The 25,188-nt window shown below is 42.7% G+C and overlaps 1 protein-coding gene and 1 long non-coding RNA gene across 5 annotated transcripts in view; one reads left to right on the top strand and one right to left on the bottom strand.

Moving 5' to 3' along the window:
- Positions 1–822: 822 nt before the first annotated feature.
- Positions 823–25,188, bottom strand: part of ADCY1 (adenylate cyclase 1) — a 182,014-nt gene continuing 157,648 nt past the window's right edge. The window contains exons 15-21 of one of the 3 annotated variants that reach the window (XR_014503857.1): positions 22,020–22,136; positions 19,838–19,984; positions 18,870–18,968; positions 16,711–16,825; positions 15,535–15,659; positions 13,462–14,044; positions 823–3,894 (exon numbers count right to left, since the gene is read on the bottom strand). Coding sequence is in view for 1 of the 3 variants with exons in the window: in XM_083407024.1 (XP_083263150.1) it covers positions 13,706–14,044; positions 15,535–15,659; positions 16,711–16,825; positions 18,870–18,968; positions 19,838–19,984; positions 22,020–22,136 (942 nt within the window). In the remaining 2 variants the exon portion in view is untranslated. Of the gene's footprint in view, positions 3,895–13,360; positions 14,045–15,534; positions 15,660–16,710; positions 16,826–18,869; positions 18,988–19,837; positions 19,985–22,019; positions 22,137–25,188 lie in introns of those variants that run through there. The other 2 variants (XM_083407024.1, XR_014503858.1) reach the window with 2 other exon arrangements.
- The window catches only part of LOC310661322, a 29,660-nt gene continuing 26,845 nt past the window's right edge, over positions 22,374–25,188 (top strand). For both annotated transcript variants that reach the window (XR_014503899.1, XR_014503900.1), the window contains exon 1: positions 22,374–22,912. This is a non-coding gene — a long non-coding RNA (uncharacterized lncRNA). The remainder of the gene's footprint in view (positions 22,913–25,188) is intronic.

The raw sequence follows: 25,188 nt of genomic DNA, 5'->3' as shown, positions 1-25,188 counted from the left end.
TTCACACATGAGGCCTAAATTGCCTCAGAGCTGTAACACCAGTTGCTAATGCCTCATTCTGTTCCACACAACATGTTGAGAAGCCTGTTGATAAATGACCGTTTTGTCTGGTGTAGGTTTTATATGCACATTACAAACCCCATTGAAACAAGCGCCCGTTTAAGCTTTGTGTGTGAAAATATTGACAGTGAGCAGCTTATAGCTGTTTAGGAAATCCTCCAGTTCAAGTTTTATTGTTCTCCTAAGCTCTAGTTTGTGGGTCTATAGAAAGAATATTCTGTGTCAGCCTGAAGGCTTTTTACAGTGCCTTCTAATGAGCTTAAGATCTGGAGCTCAATTCTTTCAAGTTTATAATTATGGAATTTTAATTTATTGATACCTTGATTTCTTGACACAGTCAACTCTCTGTATGTTTATGTGTTATTTAAATGCACGTATGGATTTCTAATAACTGGGACGCGGCGGCACTGTGGATAAAACCTCAGCGCCTAGGACTTGCCGATTGCATGGTCGGTGGTTCGAATCCCCGCGGCGGGGTGCGCTCCCGTCATTCGGTCCCAGCGCCTGCCAACCTAGCCGTTCGAAAGCACCTCTGGGTGCAAGTAGATAAATAGGGACCGCTTAACAGCGGGAAGGTAAACGGCGTTCCGTGTGCTGCGCTGGCTCGCCAGATGCAGCTTGTCATGCTGGCCACGTGACCCAGAAGTGTCTGCGGACAGCGCTGGCTCCTGGCCTACAGAGTGAGATGAGCGCACAACCCTAGAGTCTGGCAAGACTGGCCCGAACGGGCAGGGGTACCTTTACATTTACCTTTTTTATGGATTTCTAATAGCACAGATGCAACCACCTGCAATTCACATGCCCTTCGAGTTCCTCATTTCTTACTACTATCTTAAGAGTTTTGTAAAAACTAATTGGGGGAGGGGGGTATGAGAAGATGCTCTTGATTTCCACCTGGACAGACAGGCTGGGATTCCTCTCAGTGGCTCAGCCAGGTAGGTTTAGACCTGGGATTAGACAGCCTTATTGATGTTGGGGGGTGGGGACAACTTTAGACCCATTGGCCCCTAGGAGTTGGATCCTGTGGTTGTGAAACACACAACTGACCTTTCTTTTCTATGCACCTCCATTCCATACTTCACAGTGGCTCCTGCATTCCTGATATGCTGGAGCAAAAATATAAAAAAGATCAATCCTGTTGAAGAAATACTCTGAGCACGTGCAATTCCTGATTTTAAAAATTCACTTAGATCATAGCACCAACCTGACTACCGGAGTAAAACAGAGTTATAAGCACATTTGCTGGGGAAGAACTAATTATTAGTTTTAACTACATTGATTTTAATTATTCTGTATTTTATAACTGATGTTTTTAAATGCTGCAAGCTGCTTGAATCCTGAAAAAACAGAAGTACTGTTTTGGGGGGACAGGGAGTGGGTGGTTGTGGAGGACCCCCTGGTTCTGAGGGTGGATAGACAGAAAAGATAGAGGCAGGGTGGGGTGGGGAATCCACAAAAAAGAAGACAAAGATGGAAAAATTAAATGTTGTCAGAATGGTTCAGACTGAGAGAGCAGAGAAGTTGCAATGTTAGAATATCCCTGTGTGAGCTTGGGAAAGCTTTTAATCGTTGCTGTGTCACTATAGGTTGGTATGTTCTGATGGCCCTAGCATGTGCCTTTATGTATATTCACATTTATACAAGAAAAAGAAAATCATATATTATATAACCATTCTGCAAGGGAACAGATTTAGCTAAATTTTTAGACTCCATTATAGTAAGTTTTGCAAATTCACACTCTCTGGCTGTTATGCCTTTGGGTATTAAACAGGCTTTGCACTTGCATTCTGTTCTGGTCACATTATATTACTGACATCCTAATACATTTGATATTCCATACTAGATTCAGATATTCAGATACTACCATTTTAATAAACTGGTCTTGCTTTGTTGTTTCTTTTTGCATTTTTCAAACAAAAGAAGCAAACAAAATAAGCAAGTTGTGTAATAAAACTTAAAGTTTAAGGAAATAATAACCATCACCACAATTAACGGCATATTTGCATATGTATATCATACTTCTGGGTGTCCAAACCCTCCTTGTAAGAAAATGAATTACAACTTTTGAATATCAAAATTTGTTCATCAGGACATTCTGCTATCATATTATCATTGCACAGGCGTAAATGACATTAGGAGGAACCTCAAGAGCAATAATTGAAAGTGTTGTTTCTGGTTTAACTGGAAGTGCTTGGGACTATAGCATGCCTACTTGAAAGTATATCTTACTGAGACATACATGTTCAGAAGCATGAATGAGATTGCAGTCCTGAAGTTTATTTAGAAAACTCCCAGAAAGCAAAGCAAAGCAAAGCAAAGCAAAGCAAAGCAAAGCAAAGCAAAGCAAAGAAAAGAAAAGAAAAGAAAAGAAAAGAAAAGGCAAAATGAAAATCTGGTATTATTTTTAAATCCCACTGTTCAGCCCAGCACTTTATTTTTGGTACCACAGTTCATTTTGGAACCATATGAATCAAAGAAATAAGGCATTGACTCAAAACTATATTCAGCAATCTATAACAACCGAAAACCATTTCTTCATATATTTTGTGTCGCGGATACAACAACTAGTAACAACTATTACCACTGACAGAAGCATTTGGGTAACTTGAATGGAGCTATTTCTCCCCCTCCCCGTTTTCTTCAAGGCAGTTCCGCCTGCTTGCAGCCTGATGGAACTAAGGCCTGGACCTTCCTCCCTCAAGGTCCTTCTTGCAGGACCTGCAAATGCCTTAGAGGGCAAACTCATCTTTCCATGGGGGGGGGGGGAGCCCATAGCTTAGTGGTAGAGTCCATGCATTGCATGCAGAGGCTACCGGGTGCAACCCTTGACATATCCAGGTAAATGTAGGTAGCAGAGCTGAGGGGAATCTGAGGCTGCTGCCAAACATTGAAGTGAATGACCTGACCTGCTGCAGGTCAGCTTCATTTGTTCAAAAATTCCTAGCTAGAAGGGCCAAGGGAGCAGCACGAGAAAAGACTCCTGCTTGAGAACTTGGGGGAATTGCTGCCAATGAGAATATTTGGGATAGAGAAAACAGTGGTCTCCGTCTAAGCCTTCACCCACACGTCCTCTCGTCCCACTGCTTCTCACCCCGAAGCAAACCGCTCTTTAGCACTCAAGTGGAGCAAAATGGCAATTTGGGTCCCCATCTCCCCAACTGCCATTTGTTCTGATCTATCCCTCAAGAGCAGGTTTTCCTTGGGAAAGGAACAGGTCACGCTCAAAACCTTCGAACCCAGGCTTTCTAGGCACAGCACCAGCGGAAGTGTGGGCAGACCCCAAAGCAGCTTCATGTCTACAGGGACAATTGTGTGCTCTGACATTTGGGGATTTCCCAAAATCAAACATTTACTTATACTGTCAAGTCAAACAAGATAACAATCAGTACTGAATGAATTGGTAGTATATATATATATATATATATATATATGTGCTTTCGTAGATTTTCACGGGTACAGGAATGCAGGTTTTGGTGTCCTCGGGTGTCTTCCCGTGTAAAAGTTGGGGTGTCTAGGCGACGTTTCGACGAGGTCTCACTCGTCATCTTCAGGCTGGTGCTTTCGGCTTCTTGTTACTGGAACAGAGCAGGATCTCAGTGTTTGAGTTCCTATAAATACTGTTGAGGAGGTGTGGTGTATAGCCTCCAATGTTCTGGGCAGAGAGGAGGTTCCCAGGCTAGTGTGCCTTTTCTTCTTTTGTTCCTTAATTACTTGAGGGATATCTTGAGTGATTTCTTGAGTGATTTCCTGAATCCCACTTAGGTGGGTCATTAGGTGTGGATTAGTTGCTAAAGCCTTCGTGTCTTGAACTCTTGAACTTTGTGAAGAGTTTTTCTGAGAAGATGGCTGTACTGCACTTGGTTGTGCTCTGGCTTGGCTTCGTGTATAGGGGCGAGCTGTGGTTTTGTGGCCTCTCATCTCCAGAACCAAACGCCTGGCTGACGAAGACCACTTGACAACTGAGTTACAGAATCTCTCAAATGTGTTAATTGCCAATGGATACCAGCAAAACAGGGTTACGAAGCTAATCCAAAAAGAAACACCCCCCAAAAACCAAGACACAGAAGAAAACAATGGCATAGCCCTCCTTCCTTATATCAAGGGCACTACAGATAAAATTAGCAAAATCCTCCATAAACACAATATCAAAACAGCCTTTTGCACCAACCAAAAAATAGCCAATATCCTCAGAAACCCCAAGGATAAAATTCAGTTGGAAAACCAAGGGGTCTATGAAATACCCTGCAAAGTCTGCCCAGCCACGTACATTGGACAAACAAACAGACGAATAAATGCACGGATCGCAGAACACAAGAATGCCGTCAAAAAAGAAGAAAAAACTTCCTCTCTTTTCCAACACATGAAAGAAACAGGACACGAAATTAATTTTGCAGATTCCAAATTGCTCTTTAACATGGAACATCACCACAAGAGAATAATCATGGAAGCCATCGAGATAGAGAAACACCCTCACAACATGAACAAGCGTGACGACACATCCCGCTTGCCAGACATCTGGAAATTAGCCCTCCCCACAAAATCTGACACCAGATCCAGAGGCACACAGAACGCCATCACCAATCAACCACACCAGACCCAAACCCAGACCCTCTCCACAGATAAATTACAGACACCATCCAGTAGCCAAACCAGGGTGGCACCTCCGGATGCTGCACCCCCCTGCAATCCCTACACAGATCTGGCTGGCACAGGCCACAAAACCACAGCTCGCCCCTATACACGAAGCCAAGCCAGAGCACAACCAAGTGCAGTACAGCCATCTTCTCAGAAAAACTCTTCACAAAGTTCAAGAGTTCAAGACACGAAGGCTTTAGCAACTAATCCACACCTAATGACCCACCTAAGTGGGATTCAGGAAATCACTCAAGAAATCACTCAAGATATCCCTCAAGTAATTAAGGAACAAAAGAAGAAAAGGCACACTAGCCTGGGAACCTCCTCTCTGCCCAGAACATTGGAGGCTATACACCACACCTCCTCAACAGTATTTATAGGAACTCAAACACTGAGATCCTGCTCTGTTCCAGTAACAAGAAGCCGAAAGCACCAGCCTGAAGATGACGAGTGAGACCTCGTCGAAACGTCGCCTAGACACCCCAACTTTTACACGGGAAGACACCCGAGGACACCAAAACCTGCATATATATATATATACACACACACACACACACACACACATGCGCGCACGCGCACACAAAACAGTGTATGGAGTTTAGTTTATTGCTTCTAATAAACAAAGGTAGCATAGATGTTGAGAGCACATTTTATATATTGTATACTGTAGACAGAGCAACACTGAGGTTGGCAGAACATTGCAGGTGAAGGTTTCCTTGTGGTGTTGCTTTGTAATTTTATGTTTGCTTTGCAGTATACACATGCAACTAGTAGTGCCTTAGAAACAATGTGTTAAACTGATATGTCAAAAACATATAGAAAGATACTTACTCTTTCACATTTTTTTTAAAAAAACTGAAGTCAGGCATGAGTGGCATGCAGTAAGTAGATTGCAGAAGAGAAGCAAAAGGGTTTATAATCTTCATGCACATGTAAAACCTCTGTTTACAAAAAAAAATTAGCATCTGTTAAACGTGTGCCTTTTTAAAGACTCGTAGTGTACATGCAACAAACTTGTCATAGCTAAAAGTATTTACAAAATTTCATACATCCTTTAAATAAAATAATAATTAATAAGACTACATGAAAGGCCAATATGTAATAGTGTACAAGATTAAAAATAAATAAGGCGTTATAATACAGTTTTATTTTAAATTTAAAAAGTTACTTGCCACTACAATATAAAACTGTAACTTGAAAGAATATTTATGGCTAAATAGTCCTCTGGTTAGGACTGGAAATGAAAAAGAATTTGGATTCCTAATGCTGGGTTAATGTTTTAAGGCTGGTTCAGATGAGACTCTTAAGAGCACAGAGAACATGTACAGTGAGAAACTGGAGCTGCTCCTGCCCTGCCCCGCCTGAGTGGGCTTATTGCCTCTGGGTGGGGCGGGTGTCTGGGCATTGGAGGCAACATTTGCACAGGGCCTCCCAGGCATGAAATCCCAGACCCATAAACCCTAAATGTGCAGCTCTGGACACAAATAAGTCCACTGAACAATTACAGCACATGGGGTCTTGTGCCCCTAGGCTGGGGGTAGGAGATGCTTCCCAGGTGCCAGGACACACCCTGAGGCTGTCAGTCACTTGAGCCATGTTTTCCTTTGCCCATGTGGTTAGAAATCTAATCACGCACGTGGCTTTGCGGGTGCAAATGATCAGTGATCAGCAACACCTGCAATGCCTTTGCCCGGAAATCAAACCACCCCTGCAAGGGATGAGGATCAGCTTATTGCACAGAAGGAGGGTGTGGCCTGGGTGAGATTAAGACCCCGCTGGGCCCAACTAGTCCCACAAACAGGAGCTTCCCCACTGCTCCCCTACACCAATGCAGTTCAGGGACCTGAGTCATTCAAACTTTGGGTCCATAGGGTTGGAAGGGACCCCGAGGGTCATCTAGTCCAACCCCCTGCAATGCAGGAATCTCAACTAAAGTATCCATGACAGATGGCCATGCAACCTCTGCTTAAAAACCTCCAAGAACCTACACAACCTATCACCTCCTAGTCTTCTCTCCCAAACTCCTTCAACTGTTCCTCATAAGGCTTGGTTTCCAGACCCCTAATCATCTTTGTTGCCTTCTGCACATGTTCCAGTTTGTCAAAGTCCACCTTAAATTGTGGTGCCCAGAACTGGACACAGGACTCCAGTTGGGGTCTCACCAAGGTAGAAAAAAGTGGTACTTCACTTGATGTGGACAGATCCCTTATTTTGATTTGGTTACCATTTTATGTGAATAGAGATCCAGTTTTGCTCTGAGTGCAAGGCAATGGAAGTTTTCCCTCCAAGCCTTTCTTTTTTGGGTGTGTGTGTCCTGTTCACATTCTATTTGATTCTGTGATGTGAATATTACGTCCAAAGATTAGATGCCATTGGACTTGGAGGCAGTGCAGAAACATCCCGTGGAGGCATTGCACACACCATTTCACATGCATTTTATACCCTTAGAGTCTTGCTCAAATTGGTACATACACTAACTAAAGTCAAGCAACTGAATGAGTGACAGCAATTACTCATTTGTTGAGTCTTTGTAGAGTCACAACCATGGATTGTAGAGTCACAACCATGCAACTGCTAGGATACCATTTTAAGCAGCCAAGGCTTCCCCAAAAGAATTAGGGGAACTGTAGTTTGCTAAGGGTGCTGGGAGTTGGTATGAGACCCCTATTCCATGCTCCCCAAGAGCTACAATTTCTTTCCTGAAGAGGGATTGTTAAAGCACACTGGGAATTGTAACTTGGCAGAGGGGTGGGGTCCTAAGAATTTTCAGCTTCATAATGAACTGCAGCTCCCAGGATATTTTGGGGGAAGCCATGAATGTTTAAAGGGGCACTATAGTGCTTTAAATGCAGGGTGTGCAGGGGGCCTTAATTCACCTACAGTGGTACCTTGGTTCTCAAACACCTTGGTTCCCAAACACCGAAAACCCAAAAGTGTTTCGGTTTTTGAAAGTTTTTCAGAAGCTGAACGTCTGATGCAGCTGTCAGCTATTGTTTTCGGGGCACCTGCACCAATCAGAAGCTGCGCCTTGGTTTTCAAACATTTCGGAAGTTAAACGGACTTCCACAACGGATTAAGTTTGGCACTTTTGTTTTTGCTATTTATTTTGCTTTTTTGTTTTTGAGGCTTTTCCCGTTAATTTGTTTTTGTGACTGTGTGAAACCCAGTTCAGCTATTGATTGATTGATTGTGTGACTGCAGAAATGGATAAAAGCCCCCCATCCAAACAATGACTATAATCAATGCAGGTAAGAAAAAAATTAATTTTTATTTTTATCATCTACAATACTGTCTTATTTATTTTATAGTGCAGTCCATTGATTATTGCTTTAATTTATGGATTAATGGTCTTGTTAGATAGTAAAATTCATGTTAAAAATTTTTAGGGGTTGTTTTTGAAAGTCTGGAATGGATTAATCCATTTTGCATTACTTTCTATGGGAAAGCGTGCCTTGTTTTTGGAACGCTTCGGTTTTGGAACGGACTTCCGGAACATATTAAGTTTGAGAACCAAGGTACCACTGTACTTAGGACCAATTCACATGAACAGGGCTCTATTTATGTGGTGGCAGAATAAGAGTGTATAACACACACGCACACACACACACACACAAACAAACCCCACACGAATAAGGATGCTGGGCATTATGTAATTATACACTTGGGTTATGTTTTACACATTTTATTGGCTCTTGTGGGAGACCTGGTTTGTCATATCAGTCTTTTGCTCTTTATAGTATATGCTTAGATGTATAGCTCCCATTTGTTTACCATTAATTTGGAATAGCCTAGAGCTAAACAACAATAAGGATTGATTACCTAATAGGTATGAAGTAATGTGCAACATGAGTGCTTAAGCCTAGGTGCAATCTGTGCTATTAACAGGTGGCAAGATGGAAGTGATGCACAAAGGGAGCCAACATGTGGATCAGCTCAGACGAGGCTCCCCATACCCGGTGGGGCAGGGAGGCACACCCCCTCCTCCATTACATGCACAAGATCTTTGAGGACCTCACGTGTGAGCCTGGCCCCTGAGAAGGATGGCATGGCACACACCATAGGCTTTTAAAATAACACTGTTATTTCCTCATATTATTTCCTCATCTGTATTGTCAAGGCAGAAGATGTGAACCCAAACCTGCCTTTAATGCATACAGTCACCATTCAAATGTAAGACAAACAGCAGATTTTGGAATTCATTGGAATCAAAACTTAATCCTCAATATCCCCAGCACTGAAATTATTTTCTTTTTTAATGTGTGGCTGATTCAAATGTTGAAATATTTGCAAGTACTTAACTAATAATAGAATTCAATGTCTGTTCATAATCTCCAAGATAAGAATAAAAAAAGTTAGCACAGGAACATTTGCAATTAGTTTCCCCAAAGACCTCCAATAAAAGGCTTTTAATTATTACAAATACCTTATTAACAGAAAAATTGTGCAACTCATGTGAAATATTGTGCTTGCTATTGACGGACCCCTAATAAATAGCTTGCCAAATGACAGTATTTTAAAACAGCTGCTCATACAATTCCATATCCAATGAAGGTGGCTGCTCTCATTATGAATCTATTTGATCTTACTTCATGAAAATGGGAATCACATCCATGCACTGTAGGAAAGAGCCGGGTCTTTTATGAGGCGTTACAAGCTTTCTCTTAGGACATGGACTGGAGAAGCACACACACAAAGTCATCTTTTCAATTAGAAATGAGCCAAATGGTGGAAGCAAACATTTTCATGCCACCTTGCGAGGAAGCTTTTGGCTCATGGGCCAGTCTTGACCCATTAAGGGTGCGTGGGTGGGTGTCAATTTTCCCCCTCAGGGCCTCTAAAAAATTAAGCCATGCCCACCTGCCAATCACTTGGATGTCACTTGGATGGGGGCTGCAATGACAACTGATGAGTGTGGGGGGTGGGGCTTGATTCTGTGTCAGCTGCGAGCACAACTTTCCCAGCTGGGAACTGATACATGTAGTCAAAGCAGCAGGATTTAACCACTGGTGATTAACTGGTTACATCCTGCTCAGTTCTCCTGCTGAGACCAGGTACATGCTGCCAATGCCCAGTGTGGGCTTGTTCAAAATCCCTTTTCCAAAGAGCCTCATGCTGCTCTTTAAACCTCTAGTTTTCAGAGGTTCCATGGGGAGCTGTTTGCAAAAGGGCTTTCAAACAGACCAGTGCTGCTCTTTGGACCTCCAACAACTGGAGGTAGGGTCTCCTCACCAGAAAAGGTACCCCACCACTAGGCCAGTGCCATTCAGTAGTTTGACTGGGCTTATTTGTATCTGGGTGGAGTCTGGTGATGCTGTTTTGATCTTGTTGAGATGAGGCAACCAAGTTATTGTCTAGCTTCCTAGCTGATATGTTTTCTATGCCATCCATGACATGTGTCCAAAGCCAAGTTTCAAACCCACAAATTCCTAACAAAACAAAAAGTATTGGTATAGTTCCCTGCACCAGAATTCTTCACCTTTAATAATTCTGCATCATGCCCTGAACTGGGGGTGGGCAGGTGGGGGGGGGGAACCGGGACCACATCTTCCTGCTTTCATCAAGTTATAAATCTCCAAATAGAGGAAGAAATATTACAAGTAAGTTCACCATTTATGTAGTGAAGAAGGAAGTCAGCAATGCTCTAAATTCTTTACCTTTGCTGGATAGGGACCACAAACACAACAATGAGAGTGTTATGAGCAAGTCATGTTCATTTCATCCCCATGGGGAATGTCACTGCTTTGCTGTGACTGAAACACGTGAAAGGAGTGGAAGACTGGCCACAACAACATTTCCTACCCCTTGCTGGACTTCATGCTCTCTTTGAGGGACTGAGCAACACCACCTCCTGCACTCCTGGGGAGCTCATATCCAGAGAGAGAGAGCCATGTTCTACTGGTTCTCACCCACTATATTAATTCCATCCTCTTAAGAACATCTTGGCTGGGAGGCTTCTAACATTGGTGTGTAAAGACATATACTGTATAGACAGGGTCTGTCTTCTGTTGCCTGTGATCTGCAGTGTCTTGGCTGCTCTGAATTACTATCCTCTTCCCCTGCACTATCAAGGCAAAATTCTACACTTCCCCCATAAAAAATCCCTCCTCCATTTTTGACCCAAGGTGGATTTTTTTTTTCCAAACTGGGGAGAAAAGGAAACATTGGGGGGGGGGATTAACCTTTTTTGAAGCGAAAATGTTTGCTCCCCCAAATCCACCATATAACAGTTTTAAATCATGTCAGAGGTGTGATATTGGCTCAATGGAACTAAGACTTTATTTGACAACAGTTGTCATGAGCTAGATCCCGGATGTGGAACATAGAGTTTTCCAGATGTCGCTGGACTCCCCTGAGCCAGCCTAGTCAATGGCCAGCGACGAGGTCAGTTGCAGTTCACCAGCATCTGGGGGACCAGAGATTTACCCCCTTGTCTTGGAGCTTAATGAAACAGGTGTAAGTCTTTCTCTTGACCTAAAGCAGATTATAAATCCTATCCAATTGTTATCATAAGCCACTTCAGAAGCCTGTTTGTGCTAGCAATAGTGACGTATGCATTTTGAAATTAAGATGAACAAGATGATCACCACACTGAAATGACTGTTCTAAAAGTGGGCACAAGCTGTGGATTCACCAAGAACTTCTGGAAAAGCTCCAATGAAATGAATGGAAACCAGGCAAGAGAGCAGTTTGGTGGTGCCCCTAGACTATTTTGAGACACCAAATTATTGCACCAAGCTCTCCAACATCTTTTAGCAGCTTTAGATAGAATTCTACTGGTTTTAGCACACTGTTGCTTCCAACTTCCTGTGCATACAAGAAAGAACTCACTAAAAGTCAATTAAGAAAGCTTCCCAAAGGTTGTTTCATGTAGCTATTCTTGAGATGTGCCAAACTACAACACGAGGCATTTCCTCACAGTAAGAAAAGAAAGTGGTAGTTGTTTCCAACCAGACTATAGTTCCTGTAAGTAATGCTGATGGGGATTAAGACAAATGCAGTTCAGGGGAGGAGGAAATATAAACAACAAACCTCTGGATATTCTCCTTGCCAGCTTGTCCGCTGGGGAAAACAGACTCTAGCAAGGGAAAGCTGGCTCAGGAGAAAGGGCACGGGGAAAGGTAAGGGTTGAGTCCCCTTCCCCTTGCTGTTTCCAAATCAGTCTCTAGTCACACTTTAGCAGGGAAGCTGGTTCCTGGGTTCCCAGACCTTGCACTTCCTGCTGGTATTTGATCTACTGCAACCATCTTACTGAAGAGCATGTGCCAAAACGGGCCAACCACGGGGGTGAGCTACAAAGGAGAACGTTTGCTCTTGTGCAAATCCCACTCGTATTAATAGGGCTTCCCAGGTGAGCTGCATACAATGGGATGAATTAATACTCATGAGATGAGAAAATGGGTAAAGTATGCATCCATGTGCAACACACAAACATACACAGCCCACCCTGTGGGCTGACATTTCCCTAAATAGGTCAAATTTGCAATGTTATTATGAAAAGATATTACTTCCATTCGAGACACCCGAATCAATATTGTGCAAAAAGATGTGCTGGTACATTATTAAGTCACCCTATGAAAATATCAGGTTAAACATCTGATCTAGAAAACAAACAAATGAAGTCTCCACTCTAAGTTTGCCAGTGAGAATCTCCAGATGGCAGGTGAGAAGAACCCTTGCGCAGAAACAGAGTTCTGCAAAACTCTGGCATCAAACAATATGGAGAGATCCAAATGTTCCATTTCATGAATGGAACAAGTTCTGTTCATGAGCAGAATTCTCCTATTCAGTGGAACTGAATCACCTAAATGCATATGTTGGCAAATGCTTCTAATAAAAGACTATACAGACAAATGGCCAGATGTTTGACCTGCTGAAAAGGCATTAATCCTACCTTAATACTCTCTTGGCATTCCTATGCCTGCCACTTTGCAGCATTTATCCAGAGGCAAGTTAGGCTTAGCCCAGAAATCACATGGAAGCTCCAATCACACAGACCACCTCTTAAGAGTGCAGCAGCTGCTTCTCTAGAGTGAGAATGAAGTCTTACAAAGCTAGATTCTGATTTATTACAATAGATTCCAGTGAATCGACCTGCAGCCTCATCAAAGACTCATTGTTAAATACTTGAAAAAACACATTTTTTTAAAGAACTACATTTGTTTACCTGAGGACTTGCTACTTCCTATATTAAAGACATTGCCAAAAATTTCTTGTCCCCCCGCCCCAAATGTTGTGTGAAGGGATTCTACACTGCTTCCTTAAACCTCAGATATGCCTCATTTGCCCTTACACACCCTCCCTCAAACATCAGCTACAGACATTTTAGAGGCAACCATATTGGATATGATTATAAGAGCATTCTCCCTCTTTGCCATTGCAGGACGTCAATTTTCTATAACTATAAACCTCTCCCATTTTTATATAGGAAATATATAAATATATATATATATTGATGTGTGTATTAGATACATGTATCTACACACATCACCCTTCTCTCTCAACTGTGTTGTGTCACTATTATTTCCAGCATTGCTTTTATAGTTTTCTGAATGAATACCGACAGTCACCAATGACAGGATTTGCCAAAAATTGACAATTTCTTTCTTTCTTTCTTTCTTTCTTTCTTTCTTTCTTTCTTTCTTTCCTTCCTTCCTTTCTTTCTTTCTCTCTCTCTCTCTCTCTCTCTCTCTCTCTCTCTCTCTCACACACACACACACACACACACACAGCCAGTCTCACCATGACTTTTTCTGTTAATTCATTTACCCTTTAGATTTGCTGATAAAATTTTCCTTTTCTTCAGAAAATCAGCAGTAGACTTTTCTTAACAGAATTGCTAGCCCTTATTTGATCCACAAATTCATATACGGTGTTCCCAGGTTCTCTTTGGTTGGATTGTAGACATCTTAGTTGACACCAAATCCTGTAGTCTTCAGCTTCCTTGTGAAAATCCAGGTGACCTCTGCTCTCTGTGATCACTGCAATGGCCCAGCCAAAATCTTCATGGTTCTCATGCCTCTTTTATGGCTGGCACAGAGGGAAGATAGTGCAGCGTCAGATTGGTGTGGGTGGATGGGGCTTGAAGTGTCCCAGCAACGGCATTTGCTGAAAGGCTGGGAGATGAGGGCATAGATGGGCAACTGGTGCCCAGTTTAGTCTGAATGTTTGCTCGCCCATAAGGGTACATTTTCCGCTCTAAGTTTAATGACCGTGTTAGCGAATTGCTTCCATTGGCCTTTCCTTCTAGGAAATAGGTCAGCATTTCACCTTTGCCTTTGACACTGACTTTACCTCGACATACAAAGTCATAACTGCACCTCCTCAGTATCCTCTGGACTTCTTCTGTAACCTGTGAATAAAAGGAACAAAAATCATTTGTGACATATTAGACTACGCTGCACTGAACCTTTTGGCCCAGATGTTTTTTTGAGGTAGGAAGAAGGCCAACAAAGATTGGGGTGATTCTCTCTCTCTCTCTCTCTCTCTCTGTGTGTGTGTGTGTGGGGGGGGCGCTTAACTTACTTTATGAAAGGTGACCAAGATGCTTCCCTCATCATTTTTACTTTGAATAAAAAGCTTTCCTATTGCTCCTAGTGATGGCAAGACACTCTGCTTCCTGGCTAATGATGCTGCAGGAGGATGTGCTTTTCCCAGAGGCATTCTTGGGCAAAGAAAGACGGCTGCCTACAGGGGAAAGAACGCCCTCGCACCTTTGCTTTGGTGGTAATAGAGAATTACTTTCTGCTCCTGCTAGCTGTAGTAATGCCCCCACCTCCCCACAGCCTCCTCCTATCCAGGGCTTCCTGCAAGCAATCAGAGACTGTGCCTGCATGCAGCCAGTCTTTGCTCCTCCCATTTCATCCCTCTCCTGGCTCTGTGAGTCAAGGGGAAGGGGAGACTCTTCACCAGCCTGACTCCTCTCTGCCTCTTGGCCTCCCTCCTTCCACTCTTCTGCTTCAGCTTTTGCCTCTGAGTCTGGACTTCTCTCTGCCACAGACTCCTCCCGCTCACTAAACCCTGTTACCTCTTCAGCTTCTGCAACCTCCTGCTCCCAGGCTGTTCTCCCTCTGAACACTCACCGTTGTCCCACTACCAACCTCCTGGCTCTGAGCCTTCTTCCCCTGGGTGTTCTTCAGCCAGTTCCTCCCACCATGTCCAACCTGTCCAATGTCCAATTCATGTCCAACCTGTCCATGACAATATATTTTGTTTCTAATGGTTGCTTTTATTAATGCACTGTTCTCTGATATGCATTAAAAAAAGCATAACCAAGAAATGTAACCCTAGATGGGACTATGCATATTAGGGAGTGGAGCTGTGCAAAGAGGTGGCTTAATTCTGATGCCTTCAATCAGCTGGTGGAAAGAAGCCTGTTTAGTTCCAATCCAGCACTTGGGGACATTTTTGCAGTTAGAGCCAAAGCTGTCTTCCTCTCAAGAAGAGTTGGTGCCATTGTTCTAGTACAGTGGTACCTCTGGCTACGTACTTAATTCGTTCTGGAGGTCCGTTCTTAACCTGAAACTGTTCTTAACCACTTTAGCTAATGGGGCCTCCCACTGCTGCTGCTACGCCGCCGTCGTGCGATTTCTGTTCTCATCCTGAAGCAAAGTTCTTAACCCGAGGTATTTTTTCTGGGTTAGCAGAGTCTGTAACCTGAAGCGTATGTAACCTGAAGCGTATGTAACCCGAGGTACCACTGTACAGATATATTTATCTGGCACATGCAGGAAGCCGTTCAAATGCAGTAGGTGGAACCTCACAAGTGGCCTGAATAGCAAGCCACTTTTTAGTTCTTCCATATAGACTGATGTAGTTTTGAAGGATGATGAAAACACTCACCTGAATTTTACCTTGCACTCCAGTACTATCCATTCTACTGGCAACATTTACAGTGTTACCCCAGATATCATACTGCGGCCTTCTAGCACCAATGACCCCAGCCACTACAGGACCCACGTTAATACCTGAAATGGGAACAGTGGCCATTCCTTTATTTAATGTTTGCTCCAATATCTATTTCATATATCTAAAAAGCATAAAAGGTAAAGGTAAATGTAAAGGTACCCCTGCCCTGTCTTTGCTGCGTTAGGGATCCCTTTGTGAATGGCATTGTCATGTGACTAACAGAAGGTGGTGGCAGCAGCAGAGGTAGGGAAATGACATGAGACCGGATTCAAGTCAGGTGCTTCTTTAATGAGAATCTAATATCTTAAAAAGCCAGGTCTTCAAAGCATTTAATAAGAGACCATCTAGGGAATTTGTTTATTGAAAATCAGTTCTGAACTGCTTAATGTTTTTAAGATGTCTCTGAGTGGATGCCCCTTTCTTTGCTGCTTGCGAGCTTCTCCCTATCTCTGGATCCTTGTCCCAGCCATGTGACTAAGTCTGAAATTCCTGTTCTGAGAAGTGATTTTCTTCTAATTTTCCCTTCCTTGTTTCCAATTAAATTATCAGTAGCTTGTTTATTTTACAGATTTATAAACTCATTCACAGCCAAAGCTGTGTAGAATTGTTTCCCAGGTGTTTAGACACGCAGAAGAACATAGTTTAGATCATGCTGCTATAACACTTCAAAATTATTTCAGAAGTTCTTCTGTTTGTACAAATCTGCCATGAATTCTGGCATCAGCCCCAGCAACAGCAGCCATATAGAATTAGGGCCCCTCCAGACATCATTTTTATTGCGCATACATTATGATTAATATGAAATCACTCTTTCAATACCATTTGCTCCTGTAAAAGTTTCAGGGTGGCCATACTGCTTTGTCAGAAGTACATTTATGTCCTGTCACTTTTCATACCACAATTATTTTTTGTCCTGCTTTTGCTGTGCTAAAGTGCAAGAATGCCCCTTCAGATAGCAATAATGCTCAAAAAGAGGGGAAGCATTGCAGAACAACAAATACAGCAACAGTGTGTGTGGATGGTCCAGTATAAATTCACCACTAATACATCATCGAGGGCATGCTACAAAACCAACCAGTCAACCCCTAATTCCTGAAAAGTATGACTTACCAACCCGAAGAACGAAGTCATTGTAAGACTGATAGTTGATTTCATCAAGAACATCAAACATTTCTATTGCAAAATCAGCCAGTGTACTGAGATGGGAATAAATTGATTTCTTTGCCTAGATTTTTTTTTAAAAAAGGTTAAACATTATTTATTTCTTCATGTGCTTTCCCTGTCTTTCTCTGAAGTGAAATCAAGTGGCTTCAAACAGAATAAGCTATTAAGTTAAAAGCACATTTTAAAACAAACAAACAAATAAACAAGAAGCACGTTATTATTTTAGAAAAATCATACAAAGAGTCTGTCTTAACAACATTTTCTCTGAGACCTCCAGATGGCTTGAGAACCCCTTCCTGAGGGCAGCTGTTCCACAAGACCTGCCCCACTGTGGATAAGGCTGGTGGCCATGGGCCCAGAGGGCTTTAAGGAGGAATGAGACACACCCTGTCTGCCCCACACATAGAAGACTGGTCTACCAACAGCTAGACTGCTTCACCCCACAGGGGCCCACTCAACCGCTTTGACTGGAGGAATCAGTGCTGCTGCAGGTGCCCCATAATACCCCTTCAGTCTGGTGACCCCGGCGCCTTGGAACTCCCTGCCTACGAAGATCAGTTTATTGTTTCAGCTCATTGTTATTTCAGCTTTTTGAAGATCTTAAATTATGGTTGCTCTTATTGATTAATGTTGTTGTTTTATCCTTTTTGTAGAGTGGGTTGGGGTTTTTTAATAATCAAACTGTGTATACATTTTATGAAATACATAAAAGGCAACAGCAGGAGAAGATTATTGCTAACATACTTTGTTTGTGGGCTTCCTAGAGGCGTCTGTTCAAACACTTTGAAGGGCATTTACAGCAGAAACTGCTTGGAAATGCACATTGAAGGCTCTTCCTCAGCATCTGATGGGAAGTGAGAGACAACACCTTGGAAATGCACATCCACACAGTTGCAATAGAAACTGCATGGAAATGCACTTCAAAATGCTGATGGGCACTGAGAGACATTGCTTTTGAACTGCATTTCCAAATAGTTTCTATCGCAACATGCTTGGAAATGCACCTCAGAATGAACATGCCACTGTATGCCACATATCAGGCCATGGTTTTGGGGAAATGGCCTCACACGCCAAATGAGGACTCCTGTCGGCTGGATTCCCCCCCCCCTCCCCGCACTGCAGAGAGTACACAGGCCTCATGGCTAGATCCTCTTGTGAGGATATCTATTAATGATACCCCACAATCATAAGATTAAGTGAGATGCATTCCAAATGGAGCCTAACAGCTTGTTAGGTGTTACATTTGTGGAGTTGTGTTTATTTTCACCATTTAATGATATTATTACTCTCAAGGAGTTCATGGGTTTCCAATAGTAGCGGTACCACTGAAAAAATACACCATTCATTCAGAACCTCCAAATCCTCAAAGGGAACAAAGGGAAGGATTTTGAGGATATGTACTGGGAAAGGTATCAAATAGTTCAGAACAGTGTGGTGTAGTGGTTAAGAGCGGTAGTCTCATAATCTGGTGAACCGGGTTCGCATCTTCGCTCCTCCACATGCAGCTTTTGGGTGACCTTGGGCCAGTCACACTTCTCTGAAGTCTCTCAGCCCCACTCACCTCACAGAGGGTTTGTTGTGGGGGAGGAAGGGAAAGGAGATTGTTAGCCGATTTGAGACTCCTTTGGGTAGTGATAAAACGGGATATCAAATCCAAACTCCTCCTCCTCCTCCTCCTCCTCCTCCTCTTCTCCTCTCTTTTCTGGCTGGTATCTGAAGGGTTTGGCCAACTTTTGGAAGGGGACTATCAAATATTCAGGGTGGAAGAAGCTGATCTGAGTCTATCTGAATACTGTGCACTAGGACCAGGCCATTGCCCTCATTTCCTTTGGAAAGCAGCAACACCATATAAAATCTCAGGTTCTTAGGGGAAATCTTGTAGCCTCCTGAACTGGAACAGGTCTCTGATAAGTTTGCTTGAAAAATCCACAGGCCAAACAGACCTGGGAATTCTCCAAGAAAGGCTTCCTGCCTTGCTTCCTGTTTCCTAAATCTGAGCAATCCATTAGTATAAAAGTATACCAGCCTAAATGAGTTCTACCAGCATTCTTAGCATCATTTGTGAAAACGCTTAGAGAAGGCATTAAGAAGTAAAAACACATTACCTTGGTGCCAGTAGTTGGTACAAGTCCCACGGCTGCCATGTATGTGCTGCCAATCGTCTTGATTTTTTCAATGTCTTTATAATATTCTTTGTCCATAAGCTTTGTTTAAAACATAAAACTGTTAAACATTACATAATATTTTAGGCAAGAAAAAAGAGTTTTGTGCAGGCATATTCCTCTTATCATTTCCAAGCCTTTGTGCTATCTCACATTTACAACCAATTTCCTAAGGACTTAAGTGAGCTCAAAATGAGACACTTGGTCATTTTCACGATACCTGATAGGATTTTCAAAAATCCTGATGTGATTTGCTATAGGCCTAAATTGTAAGAATTTGTTATTTTTTACTGCACAATCTTACCAACTTTTGCTTTACCAGCTTGTTACAAGGAAGCCAGGGGGGATGTAGAAACAGTTTAATAACTGCAGCAAGGAATATCTGACCTGCCATGCTGTATAAACCCAAATTCCTCCTTACCAGAGTGTTGTAGTGGTGTTTCTTCCTGGCTGGATCCTGCACTATTCTGGGAGATACCAATTTGCACTAAGAGGGAGGAACACTTTGGCAGGCGGATAAAAGATTACAGCTTGAGTACAGCCAAAGCAGTGTTCAGGACAGTATGGAATAAAAAATGGTACATGGTGTGATCTCTCTCTGACGTGGTCAGCTACTGAATCACTGGGGAGGCTTGGCTGGAGGAACAGGTCCCCAATGGGGAAGGGAGATTAACGGATGTCCCTTCAATAAGAAGCTAAGATGATAGTCAATGTTTGGCCTAATTCTGAATAATTTTCTGTCTTCATAAAACTAGGAACATTTCACTTTTTGCCTGGATCACTTGGTAATGCCAACACAATTAGAATGAAATGCAAACTGTGAGATAATTTTAAGAGTGTGACCTTCTCAACATGATGATGAGCTTACAAAAATATTCCTGAAAAGGCAGACTGAATGAAAGAATGCTTACCTCATCAAAATCTGCAATAATTTCATTTAAGAGGCGTAAACATTCAACTCCCATGTTATTGCCATCCAGTTCAATGTAAAAATCGTTGAAATTTGGGATGGAAGCAAACATCACTCCCACTTGTGAATAGGACTGGTAATACAGGTCCTGAAATTTTCAAATTATATTTTCTGTTATAGCAAGCTAATACTTGGATCCAGCCTGAACAAGCACTTAGTTTCCAATGAATTTAATTTAATCATAATAACTTTTCACATATATTTCAATGGGACCAGTGTAACTAAATTAGACTGGATCAGGTAAGGTAAAAGGTAAAGGACCTATGGATGGTTAAGTCCGGTCAAAGGCGACTATGGGGTGCGATGCTCATCTCGCTTTCAAGCCGAGGGAGCCAGGGTTTGTTCACAGACAGCTTTCTGGGTCATATGGCCAGCAGGACTAAACCGCTACTGGTGCACAGGGCACTGTGACGGAAACCAGAGCACATGGAAATGCCATTTACCTTCCTGCCTCAGAGGTACCTATTTATCAACTTGCACTGGTATGCTTTCAAACAGCTAGGTTGGCTGAAGCTGGGACAGAGCAAGGGAAGCTCACCCTGTTTACCTTTATCTTTAGACTGGAAGAAGTCCAATTCAAGACAACATCGTCAGCAACAACTTTAAGGTTGTTGTGAAAAAAAGGATGTTGAAAGACTTTGAGCCAGGGTGCTCAAATCACTGAGGGGAACAGGCTTGCCCCTATTGATTCTGTTCTCACCCTTCCTCTGTCCCCTAATGCACAAGGGGGTCAGAGTAGACTCCTTTGAAGAATGAAGGCACATGCAAGGCCTTCTTTGTGGCTCCTTGTAACTTTAAGACATTGACCATATACTGACATTTTCCTCTGGATATCATGGGGTTGTATCCTTCATCCCAGGGTATGGTCTGAAAACTAAGCAACTCTGGCAATGGTCGGTGGCCCAGATGGCTGACTGCCTGGGAATCATATGTATATTGCTTTAGGTTCCATGATGGAAGAAAGGCAGGATATAAATGGAAGGAAATAAATTGCCCATCACTAAATTTTATAATTAATTATTAAATGTGTATCCTGCTCCTCCTCCCATTGGAGTCAAGGCAGCAAATGATTTGTATAATCTGCCTCTGTTTTGGAGCAGGATAAAAATAAAATCAACAAGAAAATACTGTATATTTAAATACTTTGTGTATGTTCTGACTTGCTTTTATCGGGGTGGAATATTATTCTTTCATGACTACAACAACCCACATCCGACATGAGATTGGGATCTTCACAAAGCCACATTTTAAGTATTATTATTCAGCACATCTATAAGCTGATTTTCCTCCAAAGAGGAGAGGGTGGTAAATCCCACTTTATATTGTCTTTACGACTGTGAAGTTGGCTAGCTAGGCTGAGACATGATGATTTGCCCAGACCATGCTGTGAGCTTCATGGTAGAGCAGATGTGAACCCAGCTCTCCTCATTCCAAGATCAACTCTAGACAGACTACAGGTATACTGGCTTTCTCACAAAGAATGCAGCTTAGACTCTGAGTTTTACTGCAGATTTAAAAAGGGTTTAATAATGATGGTTAGACAGTGTTCTCGAAGCTACAAACATGAGTCTGACCAAACTGCGGGAGGCAGTGGAAGACAGGAGTGCCTGGCGTGCTCTGGTCCAGGGGGTCACGAAGAGTCGGACACGACTGAACAACTAAACAACAACAAATGTCAGCAGCACTGACAGATAGGTAGTTTGGGGCTGCAATTTGAAGAGTTGGTCATCACTTTTAAAGCACTGAACAGTTTGTGACCAGGAAACCTCAAGGGATGTCTCTAATAGGATTCTACTCATCCACTGAAGTAATCAGACGCCTCATGTGTGTCTCCGCTTGGCTGGTGGGAACAGCATCAGGGCCTTCTCTGTGTGGCACCCAGTAACCCTGCCCTCGGATATCCATGCCATGCACCCATCCATCTTTGTTGTGTGTCTTACCCTGTTTCAGTATGCTTTGGGCATGGTTCCTGTATGATTCCCCTTTATTTCCCCAGGAATTTATCTGCAGTTTTCCCTTTGCTGTTATTAATATGTTTTAAAAGTTTAATTTTGATCTGATTTGTGCTTTCAATCTATTGTGGTTTGTTGCAGGAAACAACCCTGAAAACTCATATTCCTTACCATATTCCTTGGATTAGACATGAGAAAATGCTGTGCAACATGTGCTGGCAAAAGATTGAAGAGAATTCTTTTGTTATCCAGTTTCACTCTTTCCATATCATCTCTCTCTTCTTCTGCCTATGAAAATAAAATGTGCTTTAAATAATAAAAACTGCAGTCCTGAACACACTTGGTAGAGAGGAAATACCACTGGAGAGAGTGATCTGGGTCACACAACTTGCTAAGTCAAATGATAGGTTACTGGGACCCTGTAAATTTGTCAGCTCCCAAGCGAGGAGTGAGATGCTGCTGCGCTTCTCTCCAGCTTTTTCTTTTCCCACGCTGTGCTAAGCCAAGGCCCAAACCAGTGCTCACCGTAATGCTCTTTCTTCACTAACCACAAGAATTAATCAGCCAAATGGAAGAAAGACTTGTGCAAAATAAACCTGTTGTGGTGGAACAGAAAATTCTGGGTGAATGTGCAAAGGGATGTTGGAATAGATTTGGGTATGTTCCTAAATCTTTATTCTTCATAAATCAAACTGTAAGAATATAAGAAGAATCAGAATCATATAAGAAGGCCAATGGCTCATCTAGTCTGGCATGCTGTTCTCATAGTGACTGGCCTGTGGGAAACCAGTCACTTGTTTGATTCTCCTGCAACTGGAACAGTGGACCAGAAGGTTGGTGGTTCACAGTGGTCTCCAGGGACGACTGTGGGGAGCATTCCTGCATTGCAGGGGCTTGGACTAGAATGGTCCTCAGGTCCCTTCCAATTCTACAATTCCATGATTCTGATTCTATTTGGTGCAAGTCTTTCTTCCATTTTGTTGGCACTGAAATACACACGGAAGAGGAGTAGAGACTTCAAGATCCTCTCCTCTCTGGGAGCCCACCTAGGAATACGAAAACAGGTCTGTTACTGCTAGTCCATGAGCACATGTGTGAAATTAAGATTTTATTGCCCTGGCAAACATCGCTGCAATACACTTGTTCACATTAAATTGACTATGGCATTTGACTTCCCATTCACTTAGTTTGGCGAGATCCTTTTGGAACTCTTCACAATATCTTTTTAAGAAGTCTTCCATGTTTCCCTGAACTTCACTTCACCATCACTGGCTTCCCAACTGGTCAGCAGAAAGGAGAGTAGCCATGAGCTGTGGCAGAAACCACTTCCCCATATTATGTTAGTTGATCCCTTGCTTTCAACCCTATCACTGCATCCCATCATCCCAAGCCCTGCATAGGGCACTATCCAACAAACATCTCCCCCCTCCCTTTTTCCTGTAACTTTTTGGTTGTGGGAAAAAACAATTTTACAAAAGGACCACATTCTACTTTACAAAGTCAAAACCAAAGTTTTCAACACTTCAGCATTTTACAAACTAGAAATGAAGATCCCTTAAATATTTATTTCTGCCCTCATCATTAACTTTTGAAATAAGCTTTCAGTTCTTGCTGTAATTTAGACAGGAGGTCTCAGGTAGAATCAAAAGGTGCACCACAGGGTTAGATGAATAAGAATGTTATTTATTTGTATTCTAGGCTAAGGCCTTTGTCTTCCATCTCATAGATGTTCTTGACATTTCGTTTGTTTATAGTTTGCTCTCATTCTTCCTGCTCAGTTTCCAGAGATGCAAATGAATCATAGAATCATAGAGTTGGAAGAGACCACAAGGGCCATCGAGTCCAACCCCCTGCCAAGCAGGAAACACCATCAGAGCACTCCTGACATATGGTTGTCAAGCCTCTGCTTAAAGACCTCCAAAGAAGGAGACTCCACCACACTCCTTGGCAGCAAATTCCACTGTCGAACAGCTCTTACTGTCAGGAAGTTCTTCCTAATGTTTAGGTGGAATCTTCTTTCTTGTAGTTTGTATCCATTGCTCCGTGTCCGCTTCTCTGGAGCAGCAGAAAACAACCTTTCTCCCTCCTCTATGTGACATCCTTTTATATATTTGAACATGGCTATCATATTACCCCTTAACCTCCTCTTCTCCAGGCTAAACATGCCCAGCTCCCTTAGCCGTTCCTCATAAGGCATCGTTTCCAGGCCTTTGACCATTTTGGTTGCCCTCCTCTGGACACGTTCCAGTTTGTCAGTGTCCTTCTTGAACTGTGGTGCCCAGAACTGGACACAGTACTCCAGGTGAGGTCTGACCAGAGCAGAATACAGTGGCACTATAACTTCCCTTGATCTAGATGCTATACTCCTATTGATGCAGCCCAGAATTGCATTGGCTTTTTTAGCTGCCGCGTCACACTGTTGGCTCATGTCAAGTTTGTGGTCAACCAAGACTCCTAGATCCTTTTCACATGTACTGCTCTCAAGCCAGGTGTCACCCATCTTGTATTTGTGCCTCTCATTTTTTTTGCCCAAGTGCAATACTTTACATTTCTCCCTGTTAAAGTTCATCTTGTTTGTTTTGGCCCAGTTCTCTAATCTGTCAAGGTCGTTTTGAAGTGTGATCCTGTCCTCTGGGGTGTTAGCCACCCCTCCCAGTTTGGTGTCATCTGCAAATTTGATCAGGATGCCCTTGAGTCCATCCTCCAAATGTTACTTTTGCCTTCCTTTATGGGGGGGCGGGGAGCATTATTGGAGGTAATGTGAAATGTTTTTTTTATTTTTAAAAAATTAAATACAAAATCCAGATGCTCAGCAGCAAAAGTGAAACCTCACTTGGCAGGCTGCCAAAAGCTGACTCCTGTGCTAGGGAAGTGTGGCATTCACAGCTCATAGGCTGTGGGATCAGATACAAGAAAGAGGACCCACTCTCAATCTGAAAATATGAATATTCTGGTTTTTGAAAACCAGTACTTCTTTTTAAAAAACATCCTTGAATTTTTATTGATTAGTGCTGCCTTTCATTTTGTGATTTTTGGTGGTGGGGGAGAGGAAGGCTGGACCCCCAGCTTCAAGCGGTGCCTTCTGTGAGATCTCCAAGAAGGCTGCAAAATGTGCCTGCTGGCACTGCTTGAAGCTGGGGGTCCAGCCTTCCTCTCCCCCACCACCAAAAATCACAAAATGAAGGGCAGCACCATGTTCCTCTCTTATGGTGATTTGTGGGGAGGATCCTAGGCACCCACCCAGCCTCTGGTACTTAAAAATCTGCTGCCAGGACCCAATAACTGCTTTGCTTCATTAAAGGGAGGCAGTAGCATCTTTACAATCACCTAAGGCTTATTT

This window comes from Podarcis tiliguerta (genome assembly GCF_965153285.1).
Source record: "Podarcis tiliguerta genome assembly, chromosome: 12".
NCBI classification, from domain to species: Eukaryota; Metazoa; Chordata; class Lepidosauria; order Squamata; family Lacertidae; genus Podarcis; species Podarcis tiliguerta.
Note: the sequence above shows the minus strand (reverse complement) of the source record. Positions and strands in the feature narration are given on the sequence as shown.